The sequence below is a fragment of the Erpetoichthys calabaricus genome, chromosome 6 (genome assembly GCF_900747795.2).
Source record: "Erpetoichthys calabaricus chromosome 6, fErpCal1.3, whole genome shotgun sequence".
NCBI lineage: Eukaryota > Metazoa > Chordata > Cladistia > Polypteriformes > Polypteridae > Erpetoichthys > Erpetoichthys calabaricus.
Genome location: NC_041399.2, coordinates 58,801,428 through 58,824,130, shown reverse-complemented (window position 1 = coordinate 58,824,130; position 22,703 = coordinate 58,801,428). Strand labels below are relative to the sequence as shown.

Genomic DNA, 22,703 nt, shown 5'->3' with positions numbered 1-22,703 from the left:
ATGGAGTCACGGTTACGGCCCCAAAACGAGAAACACCATTAACCCGGCCGGATTACCACAACACAGTCTTAACCTTAAAATCGGGACAATAGTCATGCTATTATTTTGCCATGACAATCAACAAATCCCAAGGACAGAGTCGGCCTTTACCTCTCTGAGCCTGTATTTAGACATGGACAACTCTATGTCGCCTTCTCAAGAGTTCGGCATTCATGTGACGTTAACGTTAAGATTATAATAACTCCATACCAAGGAATACTTATTCAAGGACAAAACGCGATCTTTACTACAAATGTTGTGTATAAAGATATCCTATGTACGTCATCTACACCTTTACACTCCAATATATCTCATACATAGATCTGTGCAAACTCAAAGACATTCTATACTTGCATAACATAACAATTACACTGCTATTCTCATTTACATATATTACATGGACCTACAGATATCGTGACAGTGGACATGATACATATGTAACAATTACTGAGACAGACAATAATCTCTTTCAAATGTATTTCGGGTTACCCAAGACCAGGGGTTGGCGAGCGAAGCCCCCTAGTATATATATCTCATCAAACTGCTGCAAAAATTCCTAGTTGTGATTACAATTCCTTGATTGTAGCCAGAAGCTGAACTGATTGAACTAGGCCAGCACCAAACACGTAAGCTCAGTTTCAAATATCCATGGCCATACCAACACTGTAAGCAGCACATATTACAAGTAGATGAACTAAACAGCAGGAAACTTAAAACACTCAAAATATACAGTAACTTATAAACTTATACTCCTCTAAATGATTCAGTACAATTAAAGAATAAAAACAAATTCAGTATTACTTAAACTGTAGTGTAACTTACGTACAGGCCCCATTCACATTTTAAACATTTCCCCAGCACACACTAAATACATATGCAAAAGGAATGTAAACATAGTAACAAAAATATACACTAACAGAAAACTCAAATTCCAGTATGAAACAGTCACTAATACTAATGAAAAATGTGACGGATGAAACGCTAGCTGGTAAAAAAAAAAAAAAAAAAAAAAGTCCACAATCTGTGACATAATAGGATGAAAGAGAATGTTCAGCAAGGGAAGAAAAAAAAAAAACAGTTTGGTCTCTTCATTTGACAGTTATCTGGGTTGATGAGGATATCCAAATGCTTTTAGTTGGCCAGCCTACTGATTATTCCTGAATATACAGAGGAGAGTGGAAGTTAAATCCTTTGCGGTGAAGGTGGATGTTGGGTGTCAATATGAAAAAATTAGTCCATATAGAAGTGCTGAAAAAAAGGTAACAACAGGCTTTGAGCTGTAAACAGTAGGTGCTGCAAGCAGTAGTCCCAACCCCAAGTGTCAATGCTTTGTCTTTTACTATACAGAACTGATAAATCACATCACAAATTTTATATAAGGTGGAAAGTAGAAAGACAGTGACTAACAAAACAAAAATTAGATACAACATTGCATAACTTATTTATGATGACTTTGCAATGCATTTAATGATCCAAATTAATATAATGTGCACTCACTATAAACACTTAAGGAAAAAAAGAAGGAAATAATCTTTTAGTGGCTGTGGGGTATTTTAACAAAACAAATTATTGTCCACTATTTTGAAGCTAAATAAAATTAGTTTCTGTGACTTATCTTATATGTTCTTCCATGGTTTGATTGTGGTGTTGACAATTCTGTCAATATGCGTAATTTTGTATCACAGTGATAACTTACATCTTACTAATATATCAGTGATGCTTTATTTGGTTGTCACATCTAAAGATGCCTGAAGACTGAAACATAAACAGATAAGAGTATGGCAGTCAAAATTCCTTAATATTTATAATACAGCCCACGATCACTTTTCTTATGTTAACCTCATGCTATAAGGTACTAATACCGGCAATTCTTAATGTAAAGTTTAGCCTGTTATATTGTATATATACAGTAAATACAAAAAGAACTGAGTAAGTAGACAGAAGTAATTAATACATATGATCAAGTTACATATGTTCCACACACACAAAAATATCAGTGGCCAACAAACTACAACACAATGACCCTTTTCATTGTTTTAAAGAACTGTTAATATTATACATATTTTTTATCTGCTTTATATTTTCCAATGGGAATATCATTATTTATAGATTACTTTTTATATTTCCTTTTACACAAGCAACTCCCAAAAGAAAAATACCTAACACATCATTCTAGAATTCTAGTCCAAAAACTGTCATTTTTTACTCTAATAAATTAAAGTGCTGATCATTCATCAGTGTAAACAATCATATTCTTCTTTAGAGTTCGCCACCTGTCTTTAAGCATAACACCAGTACGCCCTTTAAAACTGTAATGCTGAAGAATTTTTGTCCAGTGTCCCACTCCAAAATGTTTTACTCCTGCAATCAGATGCTGATCTTCCTCATATTTCCAAGGCTAGAAAATGCATCAAAAAAGGTGATTTTAAATATCTTGACAAATGAGCCCATGTGCCATTCTGCATATAAACGCTGAACAGAAATCATTATTGTTCAAACTTGTCCAATAATTAAAAAAAAAAAAAAAAAAAAAAAAACAAAAAACTTGCTGTGTCTCCATTTTTAATCGTAGCTAAACTGCGTAAACATTACAATAAAATGGTACAAATAACTTTATAAACTTAGAAGTAGCCAACATTACAGAAAAAAATACTTTTAAAAACCAGTAATACTTTTTTTAAAGATATGTTTACTCTCTGACTCCATTTATTTTAAAAGCAGGATCTCAGAGAGAGACAGCTTATAATGGGAGCTGTCAAGCACGCAGTAAAAACCATCCCAGGAGAGGAATCCAGATGGAAAAAAAATAACTAAAAAAAAACAGTGCTAAAACAATCTAGTACTTATAGATGCATTTTACTACATCATTAGTCACATGACAACCACTGCAGTCCTCCTTGGCCCACAATGAATGAGATGCAACTAATGCATCACTAGCATGCATTTGACATACAACATGAGGCTTTGAAATTTGTTTCTGTAGCAGTATTAAAGAGACTTAACAATGAAACATCCAAAACTGAGGTTGTGAATGCTAATACAGTTCAATCTTTATATTTTAATTTTCCATGTACTTACCCGTCTTTTTTTTGATTCTTTAATTTGTGAATTATGTTTAATGACTCTTTTCTCTAATCGGAAATACAAAGGCCTCTCTGCCAAAAAGAAAAAAAAAATCCAATTGTGTAATAAAGCTGGCAGACCTCCCACTCAGTGCAGTAAAAGAATATTTCTTATACAATATATAAATTCCATCAATGCAACTCCCTAACAATAATAAAGAAAGCCCTAGTTATGACCAAATTGGTACCTAGTTTGACACAAAATTGAAGCAATGCCTTTAACAGAACAATTACTATTCTTACTGTATATAAGAATGATTATAAGTACTGACAAAGTATTATCCTTAAGGGGGGGGGGGGGGGGGGGAGAGTTACTTAAAATGTTACACTACCAAGACATGTTCATATAAAAATATATACTTTGACTAGATTGGCAAAAACATTTTTTTATCTGCCTAAATAATTCTATGCTTCTTATTCATGTTTACTGCCATCTACTGACCAGAATGGGAACAGACAGCAGTGTACAGTAGAGAGAGAAATGGAGATAATTAAATTAAAAGTAACTTGTAGAAACAAAGTGTTTCACCATTATTAGTGTTTTGAGCTATCACAAAACTATGCATCATCAGTCCCTCCTTAACCCATCAGTACAATTGGTTTACTAACTGAATTTTTTTTTGTAAATTAATGGTAGAGGTAAATATATACTGAGGGATAAGCTGCAGGGAACAAACAATATTAAGAGCAAACAAACAAAATACCTTTTAAATCTTTGTTTTCTTGACACAAAGAACTGCCTGATGTGCTTTCATTCTTACAAAGCTGTTGCATAGTGAAAAGTCTTCTTTTGGGCCTGTTAAGGTAAATAAAATGTTTAAAACAGACTTGTGAGAATAAACAGGGATACAAAAAATTGAATACACTTTTAATCACAATCAAAAAACCATTACGCATTAAAAATTGCAGGAACAACAATGAAGAGGAAGCAACTGTCTCAAAAACAAAGATAACCCAAACAAAAAATATCCCTAAATAAGAAAGAACAACCATTAGCAAATAACGCAAACTCCATTTTCATCTGCATGATTGGAAGGCAGAAATTACCTGACATAAGAGCACATCAAACACATAAAGCACATAGCAAAATTCAAACAAACAATTGCGGAACTTATACAGACAATTACTTCAAAAATCAATCTTCAGAAAGAAAAATCTCCGTAACATCAAAAAAAAAAAAAAAAAAATCTAACAGAACAAGAATTCAACCCCCACCTCAAGTAAAAAAGGAGATCTAAGAGTAGAGACACACAAAAGAACACAAACAAACCCAGTCCTTTACCCCCCAATATTAACGCTTAGTCTAGAATTTTTTCAATCATATCTTGCCATGTTTTAAAAAACATTTTGAACAGATTCTCTAAGTGAGAATTTGATTTACCCCAACAGTCCAAACACAAATTCAAATTGTATAGAACATCAGTTACCCACTCACTAATAAAAGGTGGTTTGGGACTTCTTGTTAATCAAGGTAACACGACATGCTAATAGTGGTCGAGTCTATTACAATCAATTTATCCTCATCTGTTTAAAGCCCATCTGGAAGTACACCAAATATAACTTAATGGATTTAGAAAAGGTTGTGACACCAAGGCTGTCTCATAAGTAAAAATTTTTGCCCAAAATTAATTGGTTGCATTTCCAAAACATATGGCTGGGTGATGCTGGAACAAGATGGCAACTTTCACACGTTGGATCTTGCCCTGGGTACATTTTGGGTAATTTTAAATGAGGTAAGTGTGATCGATATAAGATTTGAAGTTGAGTGCTTGAGCTAGAATGAATTCTACGTATGACTGACTTCCACTCCTTTTCACTGATGTTAATTGAATGAGCCTTAACCCACCATACCTTAGGACCCTTGAAATGAAAATTCTTTGGAGATGTTTTTAATATATTGTTGAAATGCTGTAGGAGTCTTGAAGACTGATCAGTATTGCCTACGGAATAAAAATGGATGGATGGTCTGGAAAATTGGGTAAATCTCTTAACAAAATTTCTATCTTGAAAATAGTGGGAAAATTGTGTTGCTGGCAAGTTGAATTTGAAGTGTAATAGTTCATAAGATCCAGATATGATTTCTATATACAGTTCTCAATGTGTCTTAATTCTGAGTAGGCTTACATTCAAATAATTGGTCAAGCAGAAAAAAAATGTATACAGAGCGTTCAAATATTATATGTAAGCATCGATACAAATATATGCAGCACAAAACCACTGTAAAGCGTACCGTACAGCAATTTGATGAGAAACACTCTGAAAAACCAAACAATGCTTCTCATGAGCTAAATATCTGCATATAGTGTACTGTTTAAATATATATAAAAAATGCATATTGAAAAATAATCAACCATGTATGAATCTGATATTAATACAAACACTTATTCATACTGGAATTGGATGAGTGTCAGAACTTGCTGAAAATCAAGGTTTTTACTTTTCTGCATAGCCTAGAGTAAGGACACTTCAAGAAATAGGAAAACCTTGTGTTTAAACAGAGAAATGAAAACTTCACTTTTGCTAATCTAAACAAATAATTAAAGCTAGAGATGATCTTTTAGTTCAGACCAATTTGGTTAGTAATAATATGCATCATGACTGTTTAACCATAAACTAAACTAAATCCAAGAAAACTAAAATATAGAACGCTACTGAAGATGTTCTAACAAGCTCTTAAATAATTCAGATTTATTACTGTATGGAGCTCTTCACCAAGTACAGGCACAGAGCAAGATATTTACAACATCATAATATTAAATTACTAAATTACACAGTATTTATATAAATAATCCCACCATTTAAGGTAAACACAGTGTAATAAAACATATCTGAATTTCAATTACTATTATAAATTTAAATTTAATGAGAATTAGACTTGAATCCTGATTAATTTCCCAAGGTTTCCAATACCTTTCAATCGATATAACTTGTAAAGACTGAAATGGAATACATCGATCAGTACCTTAACTGGATATGACGTTCTTTTCCATTTGGTAGGTGGCATAAATGTTCAGTTTCTTCACTGAATGGAAAAATATACAGTAAAAAATAAAAATATTTCAAAAACAATAGTGGTTAAAGCCAACCAGGTAATATAGAAAGCATGTACAGCTAATATTTAATACAGAACAGAAGACAATACTTACATTCTTCCTTTCTTAGTGCTTGACTGAAAAGTTTCAGGCGGTCCATCATTACTGTGGTGGGGGAAGAATTATATTCATTATGAAATGTACTAAATCACAAAATGAATAGTAGTATGTAACTGTGCATCTTCAAGGCTGAAGCCACACACTTCAGTTGCAAAAAAACACACTCCTTCTTCAAAGGCATTTGTAAATAAAACACATTTTTCTTTTATTCTTACTCAATTGACTTTTACTTCTAGTAGAGATTATTTTGAGTTTCTAAACAAGTGACTATTAAATGAAACTGAAGCCAGTAAAGGCAGCTGCAATAATCCACAAGCAGTAGTTACAGGAGTCAACGTAAAGTAACAATTAAAGCATGCTCTTATATAGTTTTTTTCATTTAGAGGTAGTTTAGTACATTAGCTGGGATGTTTCAAGAAATTGGACTAAGAACATTAACATTTCAGATGTTATATATAAGGTTTACTGAAAGCATTCTGCACAGGTTTTCTTCCAGGTCCACCAATATATTTCAAGGAAATGATTTGTCCTATTAATTGATCAGCTATGTATTGCACAAAGCAATAAAGAGAAAGTTATTTGTAGGAATTAATGTTTTTGTTACTGTCAGTGTTGCACATTTTTAACCCAGAGAACTGCATAAGTACTTTGTTACACTTTATTTACCCATTGTCTTCAATGTGTTCTCACAAACTGCTAAATACAGGTTGCTTGTATTCAATGCTATGACAAAATTATATGTTTTGTAACAGAATATTAAAAACTAATATACTGTAGTACTCAAAATAAATGCTGCAGAGCAAAAAAGAAAAACATTTTCATAAGAATTATAAAGTTTAAAATAGTTTCAAGTAGCCTGATACATAAAAATTCTCTCTTATACTGTATACCTAATCTATTAAATCCACAGATTTAGATCAAGAAGAAAAAAAAAATCTTTCTGAAACATAAAATACCTATAACCCTTTGAAATCTTTACATGTGTTTACATTTTTATTCTTTATGTTTCCATTTTATACTTCTTATGCTTTGCACTTTACATTAGAAAAAAAAAACATATTACTATTTTGTAGGTCAGCAACATCTAACTGAGAAGAGGGAAAAAAATCATATCATTAAGGATGCATTACCTCCACTTTTAACTTAACATCCAATAAGATGTTATTTCCCAGTGCATGTTTTAGTGTCAACTCAGAAATTACAAATCTGGGTTTGCTAAATTGTTACAGTAATGATGCAAACATGTATGCATGTTACATGAGGATAATTTAGTGTTTTTTATCTTGGTTTTTAAAATTTTCATTATCATCATGATTTTCATTATATTATATACAAATGAACATGCTACTGGGTATAACAATGTGCTGTAGTCTTTTAGCACTCATTACCATTGGCCCTTATGTCTGCTGTTCTCATTGTTAATTGTCGTTACTTTTGTAATTCTATTTTCAGTCTGATTTTACTAATACAAATAGTCCTGAAGTCAGAACACACAAAGAACATACTGTGATTGTTATAGTTCTCTCTCTACTTATAATTTTAGATAGTTTGACAGACAGTAAACTTTGTGACCTGGTCAATTTTGGTGAACTACTTCAAGACAATTTGCTTGCCTAGTAAGTCTTGTATGTGCCAAATCAAAAACAAATTAATATGCACAATAATGGCTAGTAATTCTTTTGAATAATATTATAAGTGATATTTCAACATAATGTTGAAAATGAACCTTATCAAAAATCTGGGTTAGCAGAGGCTACAGTATTTTAAAATCCACACATAAATTGATTAATAATAATAATAGGTGGTATATATTTAATGGAAAAGTGCGCACCTTTCAAGTTTATTTTCTTTTTCTGATGATGTACAACTTTCATTTTCTTCTGATGTTTGTGCAGAAAGACGTTTTTGTTTGAGTGATGTTACAGTACTTGTTGCAGCCTCAAAAAAGCCAAAAGAGAAACTGTAAATCTCCCAAATGGAAAGCATTTTGAGAGAGTGCACTGAACATTTAACATAAAAGGTATTTCTATAACAATTATGCTTCACATTAACTGACACTAGAAATTCACAAAGCAAACAAACTGTGGTATCTGGCGAGAATATGCTTTGCAGACAGGCTCTTTGGAATACTGTAGGATTTTACTAATTGTGAACAAATTAGAAAACAGTCTAACAGTCTACAGAAACCACTCAGTTTTATAAATTTACCAAAGTTAGCAAACATAGTTAATTAATGAAAAAGCATTAATAAGTTATTTAATGAAATCTTCATCAACAAAGGAAGAAAAATAAAGTAGTAAGTTGGACAAAGTTGAAACTAGTTCATTATAACTGAGCAGCAGACAGCACTGTGAGGGCAAGGGAATCAATTTTCAGTAGCAGTCACCCCTCTAATTTGGTGTATTGCTTTTTAACATAAAGAAATCACTGCACCATCATTAAGTCAGTATTTTGAGATTGCACTTGTATTACATATTTTTTCATTTTTTTTCTTCCTTTGAAAGTGGATTTCTCTATAAGTTGAACAGATCCATGTCACTGCAGAACAATTGTTTTCACACTTCCAAGTCTAACGGGATATTGGATATACTTGATTACTGTATCAAAGTCAAAGTTGTTTACAAGGCTAAAGGGCACATAATAAAACCAAAATTACTCCCTTTTCATTGCTTAATTGATTAAAGAATTTTGTTTAGCTGATGAAGTATTATTTTACAGGCATATAAATGTAAGTTTTGAGAATCTTTGAGTCACCAGACTTATGTTTGTCCCACAGACTGCAAGGGAGGACCCTTTTTCCAGAGGAATCATTAAAATTTGCAGATATAGTCCATCATCCACCACCAATAAGTTTCAAATGTCACAAATCTGCAAAGCTGTCTTGTACTTTCCAGTCTTGTGTGAATGGTAGTGAAAGGTTAATCTGATTTGCTGTGTATAAAATGTGCAAAGGTGTGAGAGAAGAGGAGTTCTTTTTAAGCAATCAAAAAAATTAAGCAAAAAAATGATCAGTTTTGCCTTAAGCATTGCTAGTAATTAATAAAATAATTTTGTAATTGTTCTTAACTTTCTCTACAGAAGGGATTTTCACCAGTTAGATTTAGCTCAAGGTTCTGAAGCACAGATTTTAAGAAACAGAACAATACAATTTATCGATAAATAAGGATTATAGAAATATTAGAACTGCATATATATTGACATAGAAGACAGGACACAAAACAGATGAGACGGACAGCCGAAACACAGAACAGGCTGGCTGTTTACTGGCTATTTTGAGTTCCAATAGTTTTACAACACCAAGGCTTTAAAAAGTCATGTCCGATGCAAAGTTCCATGTTGTTACTGCAAGTTCAAGTGGAGGACTCTTCTTGCGTTGGATTGCACTTTTTGTTTTTGATACACAGTTCATTGTGTTGTGTTGCCTTACTCAGCTTGCTGTTAGAATTTGTGGTGTGCCCTCTGAAACTTCAAAGGGAAACGGATTACACATTTTGGCACAAGAATGTAGCTGCTGAAGATCCTGTCTTGAAGTAATGTTGCTTCTCAGTCTTCCGAGACAGGGCCCAGTCACTGTTACAGAGTTTGGCTAGGCAGAGTGGATATTTTTGGGGTAGTTCAGGGCATACAGCTCCAAGGCTCCATGGAGCTACAAGCCTAAAGTACATGTCCATTTTTGTCTTAAGAAGTCTCTATAGAGGTTTATGATTTATACCTTTATCAGATGAAATACTGAGATGACCAAAGTGTTTCTGAATACATGTTAAAGCTGCTGTCTTAACTGGCCATCTGTAGCACCAAAAGCCTAACAAAATGTTGAATGGCCTCATTGTCCTACAGCTGCTTTAATGCCCCTACTTCTGAAGGCTATTAAGTGTTTCAATTCATTACATCCCTCTAAATTCAGAGGGAATGCTATTTTAAAATGGTTTAAAATTTGTTCATGAAAACCAAATGACCCATATTTGTGTATAAGTGAGTGGGGTCTGTTTTGAACTGACAATTGACCTGTCCAGACTAAATTCCTGGTTTGCACCAAGTGCACTCAGGATAGACTCTAGTGTAGATCCTAACTATTTACAGGATTAACTGTTTTGGGATTGCATGAAAATGTGTTTTTTTCTGTGTTAAGGAGCGGAAGGAAAGCAGTGGCAGAATATGTGGTGTCACAGATTGTATTGGGTGGGATTAAGAGAGGGGTAGTGGGTTTTACTCATTTTTGAGTGTTAGTATCAACACTTTGCAGACATCTGGCAGAATAGTGCATTTAACTGGAAGAGATCTTGATACAGCAAAAAACTGACGAAATAATATAAACATAGGACTGAGGAATTGGTGTTAGCAGCTATACAAGAAGCAAATGTTGCCTCTATCACACATCGATAAAGAAGACACTAACGTATACTAAACCAGACTTTCATAAAGGCATTTGCAGTTTGTCACTGCTCTCTAATCACCACATACACTCTAGTCCTTATTGAAAACTGCATATCCCATAGTCCTGTGTAGGGAGCATGCTGTTCCATTGTGTTGATAGACTGGTCATAGATATTTGATAGGGTCATTATTGTTATTACCAGTGTTGCTCCGGTTGTGTTTTTGTATACTTAGATTCTGTTCTAACAAGTTTCAATAGTTTCAACAATATTTCAACAAGTGTATATATACTGTACACTGCATATCAGTCTATTATCATTACATCTGTAAGGACGTTCTTAAAAATGAAAAAAAGAATGTCAAAAATGATTTCAGAAGAAGCATGTACGATATATTTAATCTATTTAGATTAAGTTTCATGCTAATATTCCCATTAAGTAGTACTAAATGAGTCACCCCCCCCCCACCCCACCCATCACCACCCCATCAACAGCAGGTGGAATTCTTACTATCCTACAGTTTACTATATAGTAAACATTACACAGTAACAAATTCTTGTTACTTACCATTAAAAGAAAGTCAGGACGACGTTTTTCCATAATTGAATTTACAAACATCTTTACTTTCTCTATTAGACGTTGATAACTGAAGTTCAAGATCAATTGATGAAATGTGTCTTTCTTTGAGACAATGAGGGAAAGCTTCATTTTAAAGGACTGCAAAACAAGATGTCCATTATATTAAAGTTGAATACAACTTGCACAACTAATACATTTTGTGAAAAAGAAAAATCATTAAAACAAATCTATATGAAAATTGTCATTACCCTTAAGATTATTTTTCAAATGCAGATGTATACATGAAATGAAGGAACTCTTCATCATTTGTTTGTTAAAGAAAAAATAAAAGCAATACTTTAACCCTCTGGAGACTGCGGCATCAGAGGCACTTTGCTTTCTATTTCCATTAATAGCTTAATGCTACTTTATCATAGAAACTAGACAAAATCCTACCAAAAAAAATAGGTGTACAATTTCAAGTGTGCCCACTATTAAAAAAGTGTGTTTTTTAAAATTAGGTGAATTAGTCCAAAATCACAGCTTCTTCCTTCTTTTAGAAATTGTAGATTTTGAGCTGCAGTACACCCACCCATGCAGGCGGAGCCATATTCACATGCCAATAACATGTAAATTAGTCTCAGCCTCCAAGAAGGAGCATGGCTATAAGGGGAATACATGCAGAGGTACCCCATACCCATCACATACTGCCCCACCAGGTAATGGCAATGATAATCTGACTATTTTTTCAAGAGTTGATTCAGCTGGAAATTAAATATATTTAATCATTATGCTGGTGATGCTTTCCAAACTTGGCACACATCACATAGGAAAAGAGAGAGCCTTGGCTTGTGAACTGATTTTATTTCCCCAAACACCACCAATCCCCACCCTCAAATGACACTAAGGGATACAATACACAAGTGTGTCTGTATTATAGCTCCTATGCATATTTTTGTGTTGGTCTTTTCCAAACAGTGAAATAATAAGTAATAAGACTTGATGTTCTTAGTCTTTTACGCACATTCTGATTGCTTAGGTTATATGGTATAATGAGTGCACAGTGAACAGTTATTCAAAGGAAAATTTACAGCACTAGAACTCCCTCGGAGGTTCTAGCCAGCTTGCATTGCCCCTTTCTCTAACAGAATATGCAAGAATGAAGTGAACAGGAGAATGTGCAATGCAATAGCTGCACTAATGATGCGGTGAATAAAATAAATGCATCAAGACACAAATACTAATTTTATACTGAGTTTATGTAGCACACAGTGAAAGGCTCCAATGTTAATTGTATTTAGTTATCTTGTGCATAACCTATTTCAATGTTGAACTCAAAAGCAAAAGAAATGGCTCTCTTCTCTCCTATGCAGCAAATAAAAGTTATCAGAAGACATGTTTTCAGGCACTCATGACCTTGAAGAATACATTTCAGCAATCAAAAAACCTTTGCCATAATGGTCTAGTATGTGTTTTCACAAAGTTTGTGTACATGTTGAGAACCACCGATTACAAATGTAATTTTTGAGCAATTTAGAAGCTGAACATGATCCTGACAAACTAATTTTTTTACATATTATTGTATCTGAGATGAGTCTGTGCTGAAAATAACTCTTTAGAATTATTACTTGAATGATTATAAAATTTGCATAAATTCCTCATTTTAGCAGCAGTCTCTAGAGGGTTAATAAAAATTCCCAAAATTGCTAAATAAAAACTTGATTACACAACTTACAGCAATTCCCTTTCAGACGCCATCAAAATACTCCTTTGAAATGCAATAAACTTGTCTCAGAGCTTCTATAACATTTCCTGTACTCATCTCTAGTTTCAATGTCTACAGCCTCCAGAATGTTTCCTAGATTTATAACATGGTAGCAAATTAACTTCCCTTCAGTCTCAATTTTAACTTTGAGGACAAAAAAAAAAAAATTACAGGGAGTGAGATTTGGCGAGTATGGGAGGCGTGAGGCAAACCACATTGTTCTAGGTCAAGAACTCTTTGTATGATAATGCATTGAGAGCACTGTCATGATGTAGCAGTGTGTGCAGGTACACTGTTTTGTCATGGTGCAAAATGACGTGTTCCTTGCGCCACTGCTCAAGAATGTTTTTCCTGATGGTCACCTGCAGCTTTCGCAGCAGTTTAGTGTAATGTAGCTGATTAAAAGTCTGTTCATGGGGAAACTCTTTATTAATAAGTCCAATAATGTTGAAAACCGCAACCATTGTTGCGTTGATGTTCAATGATCTTGTGTGTTTTTTTTTGGCTTGTAGCAAAAGTTTTCCATGTCACCTGCATGATTAAAGAATAAGTGTCAGAAATATGCATCGCGATCAGACTGATTAACAAGACTATAGGCATGCAAAAGCTAGCGGCATAATTGATAACTATACGCAATGGCTGTGCTATTGACAAATTCCAAGAATTTTTGCCCCTGGGAGTTTTGAAAATAGAAGATTTTAAAAGAAAAATTTAGTAATAGCAATGTATTTATTTCATATGTTTCTTTTCCAGCTACAAATGATGGATTAAAATGTTGAATGATCAGTTTCCAAACTGTTTAATGTATATTTTGCTCTTTAAAGAAAACATTAACAAAGAAAAAAGTGTGCTTTAGCAAATAACATTTTTGTATACCTCTTCCAAGTCATGCTTCCCTGAAATTCTATCAAGTACTTCTGAAGCATGTTTAAATTTTCCCTGCTCCATGTAAACAGCCACAGCCTAAAATTATTAAAGAGACATTCCAATTAACATCATGAACAGGACCTCACTTTTTACTTCATTAACATATGCAAGAAAAGAAGTAGCTATACATCTTCACTTGTACTTTTTATAGCATCCCATATGTCAGAATGCTTTAATTAATTTGACAGCTTCAAAAATATATAAATGAAAACAAACACAACCAAGCTCCATTTTACGTTCTCTGCATTCCCATATCAGTTGGCACATGTATTTTCACAAATATAATTGATTCAGCCTTACCATGTTAGACAAAAAACAAATTGCAAAATTATATTAGCTTTTCCATTAATGAAATAGGTGTAAAACCAACCTGTACTGCCAGAAGATTGTGGATTTCATTATAAACTACATCGTCTTCACTCTCTTGCTCATCTCTGATGACTTGCCAGATCAACAAAGCTGATTCCAATGGTGATATACTCTCATCCTCAAAGAAACCATCTTGAAAATTTATAGAAGGTTTAAATACTGTTTGTATCCATAACTTACTCAAACTTATCATGTATGTTATCAGATGTACGAAATAACCTAATGTACTTATCTTATGCACAATGCATTATCTACATATACTGTATGTCAATGTCAATTTATTTATATAGCACATTTAAAACAACATAGTAATGCTGTGGCCAAAGTGCTTTACAATAATAGAATAAAACAAAACAATTAACATAAAACATAAATAGAAATAAAATACATGAACATAAAATAAAATACATAATAAATAGAAGTAATGTTATGTGCTTCAATCAAACAAAATATACAATATGCTTAGCAATAATTAGCACCTGGCAAAGCAAATTAGCACACAAACTATAAACCAACATGAGCATATGGTACTTATCTGAAACTGAAGTGCTTTGAACTATCTGAACTAATTTTTACTAGGTGTATACCATGACAACGTATGTATTATGGTTAAATATTTTTGTACATGCTTAATTAGTTTAAAAAAGTATGTTTTAAAGGGATTATATTTATTTTAGTATTTTTATGGTCACTGAACAATAAACCTATAGAATTTGATTTTCTTAATAAAATAAAATGAACAGGTAACACCTGTGTGGTCATCATTTTAATTGTAGGAAATATAAAATGAAAAAGAAAACAAAAATCAGAATCTGTATCTGAATCAGCCAATTCTAGTAACATGAATTCAGTAATCAATATAGGCCCAAAAAAACATGCCACACCTGATTAGAGCATTCCTAGTGGATACACAGCTGCATTGACAAGTAATATGGAAGATAAAAATTTATATATTAGCATAAATAGACATAAAAGTAATTAACAGCTTCGGAAGCATTAGATTTAACATAAATTAGAATGTTAAGCAAATAGGATAGGTCAAGCAAATGGTTAACTAAAAAAATCAGTCATATTGCATTTTCTAGTAAAAAAAGAAAGTTTCCAGTATTAAGAGAGGAAGAATAGAATAGGACAAGAATGACGTACAGAAACTACCCGAGGACAAGATAAGGAGGAATGAGAACACCTGTGTTCAAGGCTAGGAAGCTGAGGGACGATACCACTGACTTAATATAGAAAAAATGGTTCTGGTAGGCATGCAAGAAGTCAGCAGAAATAGCAAAAGGAAGATGATGTAATGTATGGAAAGTAAAATTAGTGTATTCACATATTACCATAAATAAATATAGACAAATATATAAGCATTAATCTTAGTGTAGATATTAATGCAAGTCAGGACTGCCACGCAATGATTAAATAAAAGCACATATTTCTTTTTAGATTAAAGCTTAGCTTTGACGGCTGCTGCTTCACCACCTGAGGCCACAGGTCCGTCACGCCCTCGACCCTCTGCAGTTTGCATACCAGGAGAAGGTGGGAGCAGAGGATGCCATCATCTATATGCTACACCGATCCCTCTCCCACTTGGACAGAGGCAGTGGTGCTGTAAGAATTATGGTTCTGGACTTCTCTAGCGCCTCCAACACCATCCAACCTCTTCTTCTTAGGGACAAGCTGATAGAGATGGGTGTAGATTTATACCTGGTGGCATGGATCGTGGACTATCTTACAAACACACCTCAGTATGTGCGTCTCGGGAACTGCAGGTCTGACATTGTGATCAGCAACACAGGAGCACCGCAGGGGACTGTACTTTCTCCGGTCCTGTTCAGCCTATATACATCGGACTTCCAATACAACTCGGAGTCCTGCCACGTGCAAAGGTTCGCTGACGACACTGCTATCATGGGCTGCATCAAGAGTGGGCAGGAGGAGTATAGGAACCTCATCAAGGACTTTGTTAAATGGTGCGACTCAAACCACCTACACTTGAACACCAGCAAAACCAAGGAGCTGGTGGTGGATTTTAGGAGGCCTAGACCCCTCCTGGACCCCGTGATCATCAAGAGGTGACTGTGTGCAGAGGGTGCAGACCTATAAATACCTGGGAGTGCAGCTGGATGATAAATTGGACTGGACTGCCAATACTGATTCTCTGTGCAAGAGAGGACAGAGCCAGCTATACTTCCTTAGAAGACTGGCGTCCTTCAACATCTGCAATAAGATACTGCAGACGGTTGTGGCGAGTGCCCTCTACTACGCCGTGGTGTGCTGGGGAGGCAGCATTAAGAAGAAGGACGCCTCACGCCTGGACAAACTGGTGAGGAAAGCAGGCTCTATTGTAGGCACGGAGCTGGACGGTTTGACATCCATGGCAGAGCGACTGGCGCTCAAAAGGCTCCTATCAATTATGGAGAATCCAATGCATCCACTAAACAGTGTCATCTCTAGACAGAAGAGCAGCTTCAGCGACAGACTGCTGTCACTGTCCTGCTCCACTGACAGACTGAGGAGATCATTCCTCCCCCAAACTATGCGACTCTTCAATTCCACCCGGGGGGGTAAACGTTAACATTATTCAAAGTTATTGTCTGTTATACCTGCATTTTTATTACTCTTTAATTTAATATTGTTTTTACATCAGTATGCTGCTGCTGGAGTATGTGAATTTCCCCTTGGGATTAATAAAGTATCTATCTATCAACACTTGGACAAATCAGCAATCCTAATAAAAAATGCCTGGAACTTAATAACCCATATTTTTAGAGTGTCAATTTCATAACTGTACTGAACTACCTAGTATTGCCATTGGTTTCCAGCAGGACTCAGAGACCCTGTTTTCAGTATCTTTACCTCTAATTAACTCCTTCACATTTTGGCAATAGTTCACTCAAAACCAATATTCATTTTCTTGTGTAAAACTTGTGATTTGAATAGGAACTAAAAACATTTAAACAGCCTGTTACATAGGAAGGATTCACAAATCTCTGGCAGAAGGTGCTCAGGTTAACTTAACATTACTGATAATGAACAACATGAATGTATCAGGAGATAGAAGGTGTAACTAAGCACATAAGTGACAGAGTCAATGATTACAGAGGAGAATCACAGACTTCAAATACATTTTTCAAAAAATCAGGAAGTGTGAACTACAGCCTAAGAAAGTCGTAAATATATTTGTAACTTCCTTGTTCAGAAAATTGAAAGACTGACCACTTAGCAATTCTTTACTTGAATGAGAATATCTGTGTTTAGCAAGCTGACTCAATATTGCATTGGAACTGACATTTTTAGGTCCCTGATACACAGTAAAAATGTAACTTTCTATATATCAACTTGTCTCGTATTTGTAAACAAAATTGATAGAACAATTAACAAAAACTGTTGCTAAAAGTCTGTACTGATACTAGATATTTATGCTCTAATAGGTGTAGATATTATTTAAAAACTGGAAAACAAAATCATATCATTTGTCTAATGAAAATGTGTGTAAAAGAAATTACATTTTGAATACCTATCTTAACATGCATTCATTTTTAAAAAGAAAAAACTTACCTGTTTCTTTTCCATTTAGGATTCGTGACAAAAACTGACAAACATTCAACGGTTTACGCAGACCATTGATGACTGCAGGATCAAATGCATCCGTCATCGCTGGGAAGATAAACAGAATTAACAGTTTATTAAAATAACTGCTAACAAATGAAAACTAGCATCTAAAATACAAAACACACTAACGGAGAAATGTTCTTGATCACTCAGATATCCTTATAACCATAAACAATCTGCAGAATTACCAATGCATGTCAAACTATTTCAGTTGTGCCTGTTTGCTAAACAAAACAAGATACAGTCTATGCCAATCTGCACTTTTGGTAACACTTAGGACAGTCTCACTTGTGCTCATGTGCCAGGTCCAAGTCTAGCGTGTTTATTAGTTAAAATAGCACGGTCTGCAAGCAAGATGAAAGGTGATTATTCACGGACTCCAGAAGCAGCATCATACAAGCTTTAAACACTGGATTTACCATATACAGTGGAACCTCGGTTTGCGAGTAACTTGGTTTATGAGTGTTTTTTAAGACGAGCAAAAATTTTTAATAAATTTTGACTTGATAAACGAGCGAGGTCTTGCAGTACGAGTAGTATGTATACCCTGTCTGCTGAGCGTCATGTGATCACAACTGAGCTGATGGTTCTTCTCTCTCTCTCTCGCTGCTGGATTGTGGGCAATCGTCTCCTATTCTCTGTCTGAGTCGGCGTGCCTCACTCATAGTAAACATCCGTACGAGCGTATACGGTTTACAACAGCATTAGCATTGTGACTGTGTGCGCGCGCGCGTGTGTGTGTGTGCTCGTGCACGCATGTGTGCTGTGACGTGCGAGTCCCCGTCTTGCACACTAAGACACAAAGCTGAGTCAACACCAGCTTTATTCAGCTTGAAACAGACACAGCAGTCAGGCAGTGCTCTGCGCATTTATAATGCTCCTTGTTCCTTATATCACCCATCGACGGCAGGTGCTTATAGCATGTCTGCGATCTTTTCAGACTCGCTTTTACAGCGAACTGCTACAGCGCTGGGAGACTGCGATTGCTTTGGGACGCTCTTCCACGTGTCGTCCCATTGGGTGGAATCCCACAAGAGTTTAGAAACTCACTCACACCAGCCATGATTCTTTTCAAAGGTAAAGTGCAGGTTAATTTGTTTTATGTATTTTTACTTTATATTTTGTATTAATCATTTTTATATGAATAGTTTTGGGTTGTGGAACAAATCATCCGAGTTTCCATTATTTCATATGGGGAAATTCACTTTGACATACGAGTGCTTTGCACCACGAGCACGTTTCCGGAACGAATTATGCTCGCAAACCGAGGTTCCACTGTAATTTTGTTTGCCATGGAAAACCAAACAAAGTGTGGTATTCAGAGAAAACATGCTTTGCAGCCAGGCCTTTTGGAAAATAATAGGTTCATATTTGTGAACAAAATAAAAACAGTCTATTTGACCATCTAACTTCTGGCTTTAAGAATAATTAGAGAATAGTGAATATAACCTTTTTAACCTGTCATATATATTTTTTATTTATGAATAGGTACAGGAGTACTATTACTATTAGTAATACTATTAATACTCTGTACTTTTAAGTTTCTGTTTATACTACTAAACACAGTGAGTACAAACGTAGTCTACACATGGATAAAGAAATTAATTTTACAGTAAATAGACATCTGAAATTTGTACTATATATAGCAGTTATTTATAGATATTGTGCAAAATGAGATCTACTTTCTACATGACTCCATCCACACCAAGCTAAGCACTTCAAATACATTCTTTTTTATGATAAATGGTAGGCCACCAGGTTGGGAGCCACATTAGCTAAGAGTTCATATTGCAAACAGTTTCTTGATTGTTCTCTTAATCAAAATTTGCAATATTGTGAGAGGAGTAGATAGTTTTTCTAGATTTCTTCAGCGCAGACAATGCAATTTAAATTTTTGGATTAAGAATCCAACCTCAACGGTGTAAAGTTTATAAAATCTTCTTGAATTTGTCAGCATGGATGTTCACACAAAGGTCTCTCAACTACTCCAGTTTTCTTTTAACAAAATGCAAGATTAACTAGAAAAAAAAATTAGAATGGTTTCCAAAGGCTATCAGGGATATCCACACAAACAACTCGGCGAATATTCAAACATTACGAGAGTGCTCAAGTGCTACACAATACTAATTTTAAGATTTTATAGGCAAGAATGAATTTCCCCTTGGGATTAATAAAGTATATCTATCTATCTATCTATCTATCTATCTATCTATCTAAGAGTGCCATCTGCTGGGTGATATACAAAACTGTATCTTAGAAAAATAAAAATGAAGCGTGTTAGCATTAGCAATATGAATTTTGGAAGTGCAATACATTTTGCACTTTCTGGGATAGTTAAAATAAAGTTCACAAAGGTCTCGACACTGCCGCTTGGCAACTAAGACCTAACCAACTATCTTAAAGAGCAGAATGAAAGTAAAATATTCTCTGTGAACAAAATGTGGCAGGCTGAACATTGAAAACAAATGTAAACCTATTCCAGAGACAAAGAAGAGAAGATCACATTAACAAAGATACATGGGGGTGTATGTTTGAGACTATATCCAAGAAACATGTGCGAGAAGAAGTGATAAGAACTAATGAGGTGACGGTAGCCCTATTATATTAACCTCTCATCCAGCAGGATAGTTGTGGCTACTTGTAAAGTTTTTGTAGTGAGTTTTTTTTTTATTTTATGTAATCAACATCTTTAAAGTTGAAGCCACACAGGCATGCTTATGGAAGCTATTTTCTGTAATTGCATGAAAATTGTGATGCTGTTCCTATTCACTTCTAAGGAACATTTAAACTGTAATACTGCAATTTTCAATTTGATATCTTTATCTGTATGTTAATTAAATGTTTAAAAAATAAATTTTCTCTGTAATTCAAATTTGACAAGTTAAAAACAACTGTTATCTGCAACCAAAAGTACCTTGAAAGTTAATGGAAAAGTCCACAATTTCCTGTAGTCAAAATGGAATTACAGTATAAATAAATTCATTTTCTAACCAGTCAAAAAGAGATTACAGGTGTCTATAATTAGAATGTCTGGTGGAAACACAGTTGCAGATATCGTAAATTGAAGTTAGCTCAACATCTCCAATATGAAAAGTGCCCTCCATAAATTTAGATTAGTCAAAACTTACTAGAGCTATCTCGAATTGAAAGCTCAATAGAAGCAAAAGGGGAAGACCTGCATTACCTAAAGAGTCCAAGTTTGTTTTTTTGTTTTTTTTCGGGAAGCAGAAAAGGAGGTACAGTTTAATTGCCAAATGTAAGGTGACGCTTACATTATTTATAAATCTGCACTTACTGCATTACAATGAAACCTTAATCTTGGTATTTTATGCTACACACTTTACAGCGTTCAGTTTGCGGGGGGCTACTGCAGGCCTACACGCTTCCAATTAGAAACTCGGGAAATTAAAAAAATAATAAAAAAGAATTTCGCACATCAAACGCTATTACAGAAGCATGCATTATTAAGATTTCACTAGTTATAAATTAAATAATCGATAGAGAGATGTACTGCATGGTACCAAAAGCATTGTACTTTGTTACGAAAGACGTTTATTGTTATTAGAAGCCCAAAAACTGATAACTCCAAATAGTGGAAAAGCATTTAGAGTACAGTACGTACATGGTGACAGCGGACACCAAAGAAGACAATGTGACATTTCCAGAGAGAGAGAAAAGTATAAGTAGAAACTTTTACTCAAAAAATAGAGTAAACACCAAGAATAAAACAAAATGCACAAAAGACACACCTTGTAAAACGTCAATCGTCGTCTTGAACTCATCACGTCTGTCATTGCTGAAGTAATAATAAAGACAATGCGCCATGAACTTTACCATCCATTTTTTAGCTACAGCTTCTACTTGCTTAAAACTCACAGACGTTGCCAGATCTACAGCGTTTACTTCCTCTGTCTCCATGTTTTGTATTGTTTTGAATTTAAACGCCGACGACAAAAACGAGAGTGTCCTCCTGAGAGGAAATAAAGGAACACTTACATTAACAGCGCCCCCTGCTGCATTTCCATGATATGGTCGCTCAACTATTCAGACAGCTGCGTGTGGCTAGTAATACAAAAAAAAAAATCAACTCATTATTCAAACGTTGGAGCACTTGTGCATCATTTAAAATTTCTTCGTTTTTATATGAAAAACTATGCTCACATAAAATAAGTCCTTCCATTTCTAGCTTCATAAAGTCTTGGATTTGCAAGTTGGCAGAGCTCAGCTGATTCTTTATATCAAAAGAGCAGAATATTTCACCAAAGAGGTCCTACCATTAGAACGCCCCCAAAAACCTAATATTGTCGCTACCATCCCCTTAATGATACAATCCTGAAACTCGATTCGTACAATCAATATCTGATAGGGCTTCTACCTCTATGCTAGAAACAAAGTGTAATGTATACATGGTGTAACTTTCAGATGTATTTGGGGAGTATTTCATTTTTTTTTGTTGCTTCATCAAAAAGTTAATATCACATTTTTGTTTATTTTATGACAATGATTCATGTTCAAAAACAACGGAGGTAATAGAATGCAATTACATGCTTTAGTAAACTACATTAAATGCATGCTTTTTAACAGATCTGTAATAGTGCCGATAAGTTGCATCAGCCAGGGATGAGTCACCCATAGTATGAGCTGGCAATGTTCCATGAAATAAATACAGTACACCTGCAAAGTCACAAACAGAATACCATCTAATGTTGCAACTGCAAGCAGTCCTGTTAAGGATAGGGAACCATCGAAAAGAGCTATGTAAAGAGCACAGAATCTATACTGGAGCTCA

At 34.5% G+C, this 22,703-nt stretch overlaps 1 protein-coding gene across 2 annotated transcripts; it reads right to left on the bottom strand.

The window, feature by feature from the left end:
• Positions 1-1,360: 1,360 nt before the first annotated feature.
• On the bottom strand, positions 1,361-21,872 carry terf1 (telomeric repeat binding factor (NIMA-interacting) 1). Of its 2 annotated transcripts, XM_028803624.2 has the most exons (11): positions 21,664-21,872; positions 17,861-17,959; positions 14,307-14,437; positions 13,886-13,972; positions 11,254-11,403; positions 8,145-8,251; positions 6,308-6,358; positions 6,124-6,183; positions 3,866-3,957; positions 3,118-3,194; positions 1,361-2,437 (listed from the first exon to the last, which is right to left on the bottom strand). In XM_028803624.2, exons 1-11 carry the CDS (start codon positions 21,830-21,832, stop codon positions 2,267-2,269), a joined length of 1,194 nt encoding a protein of 397 aa, XP_028659457.2. In that variant the 5' UTR covers positions 21,833-21,872; the 3' UTR covers positions 1,361-2,266. The 2 variants fall into 2 exon arrangements, with proteins under 2 accessions (XP_028659457.2, XP_051785305.1); XM_051929345.1 differs by lacking the exon at positions 6,124-6,183.
• Positions 21,873-22,703: the final 831 nt, after the last annotated feature.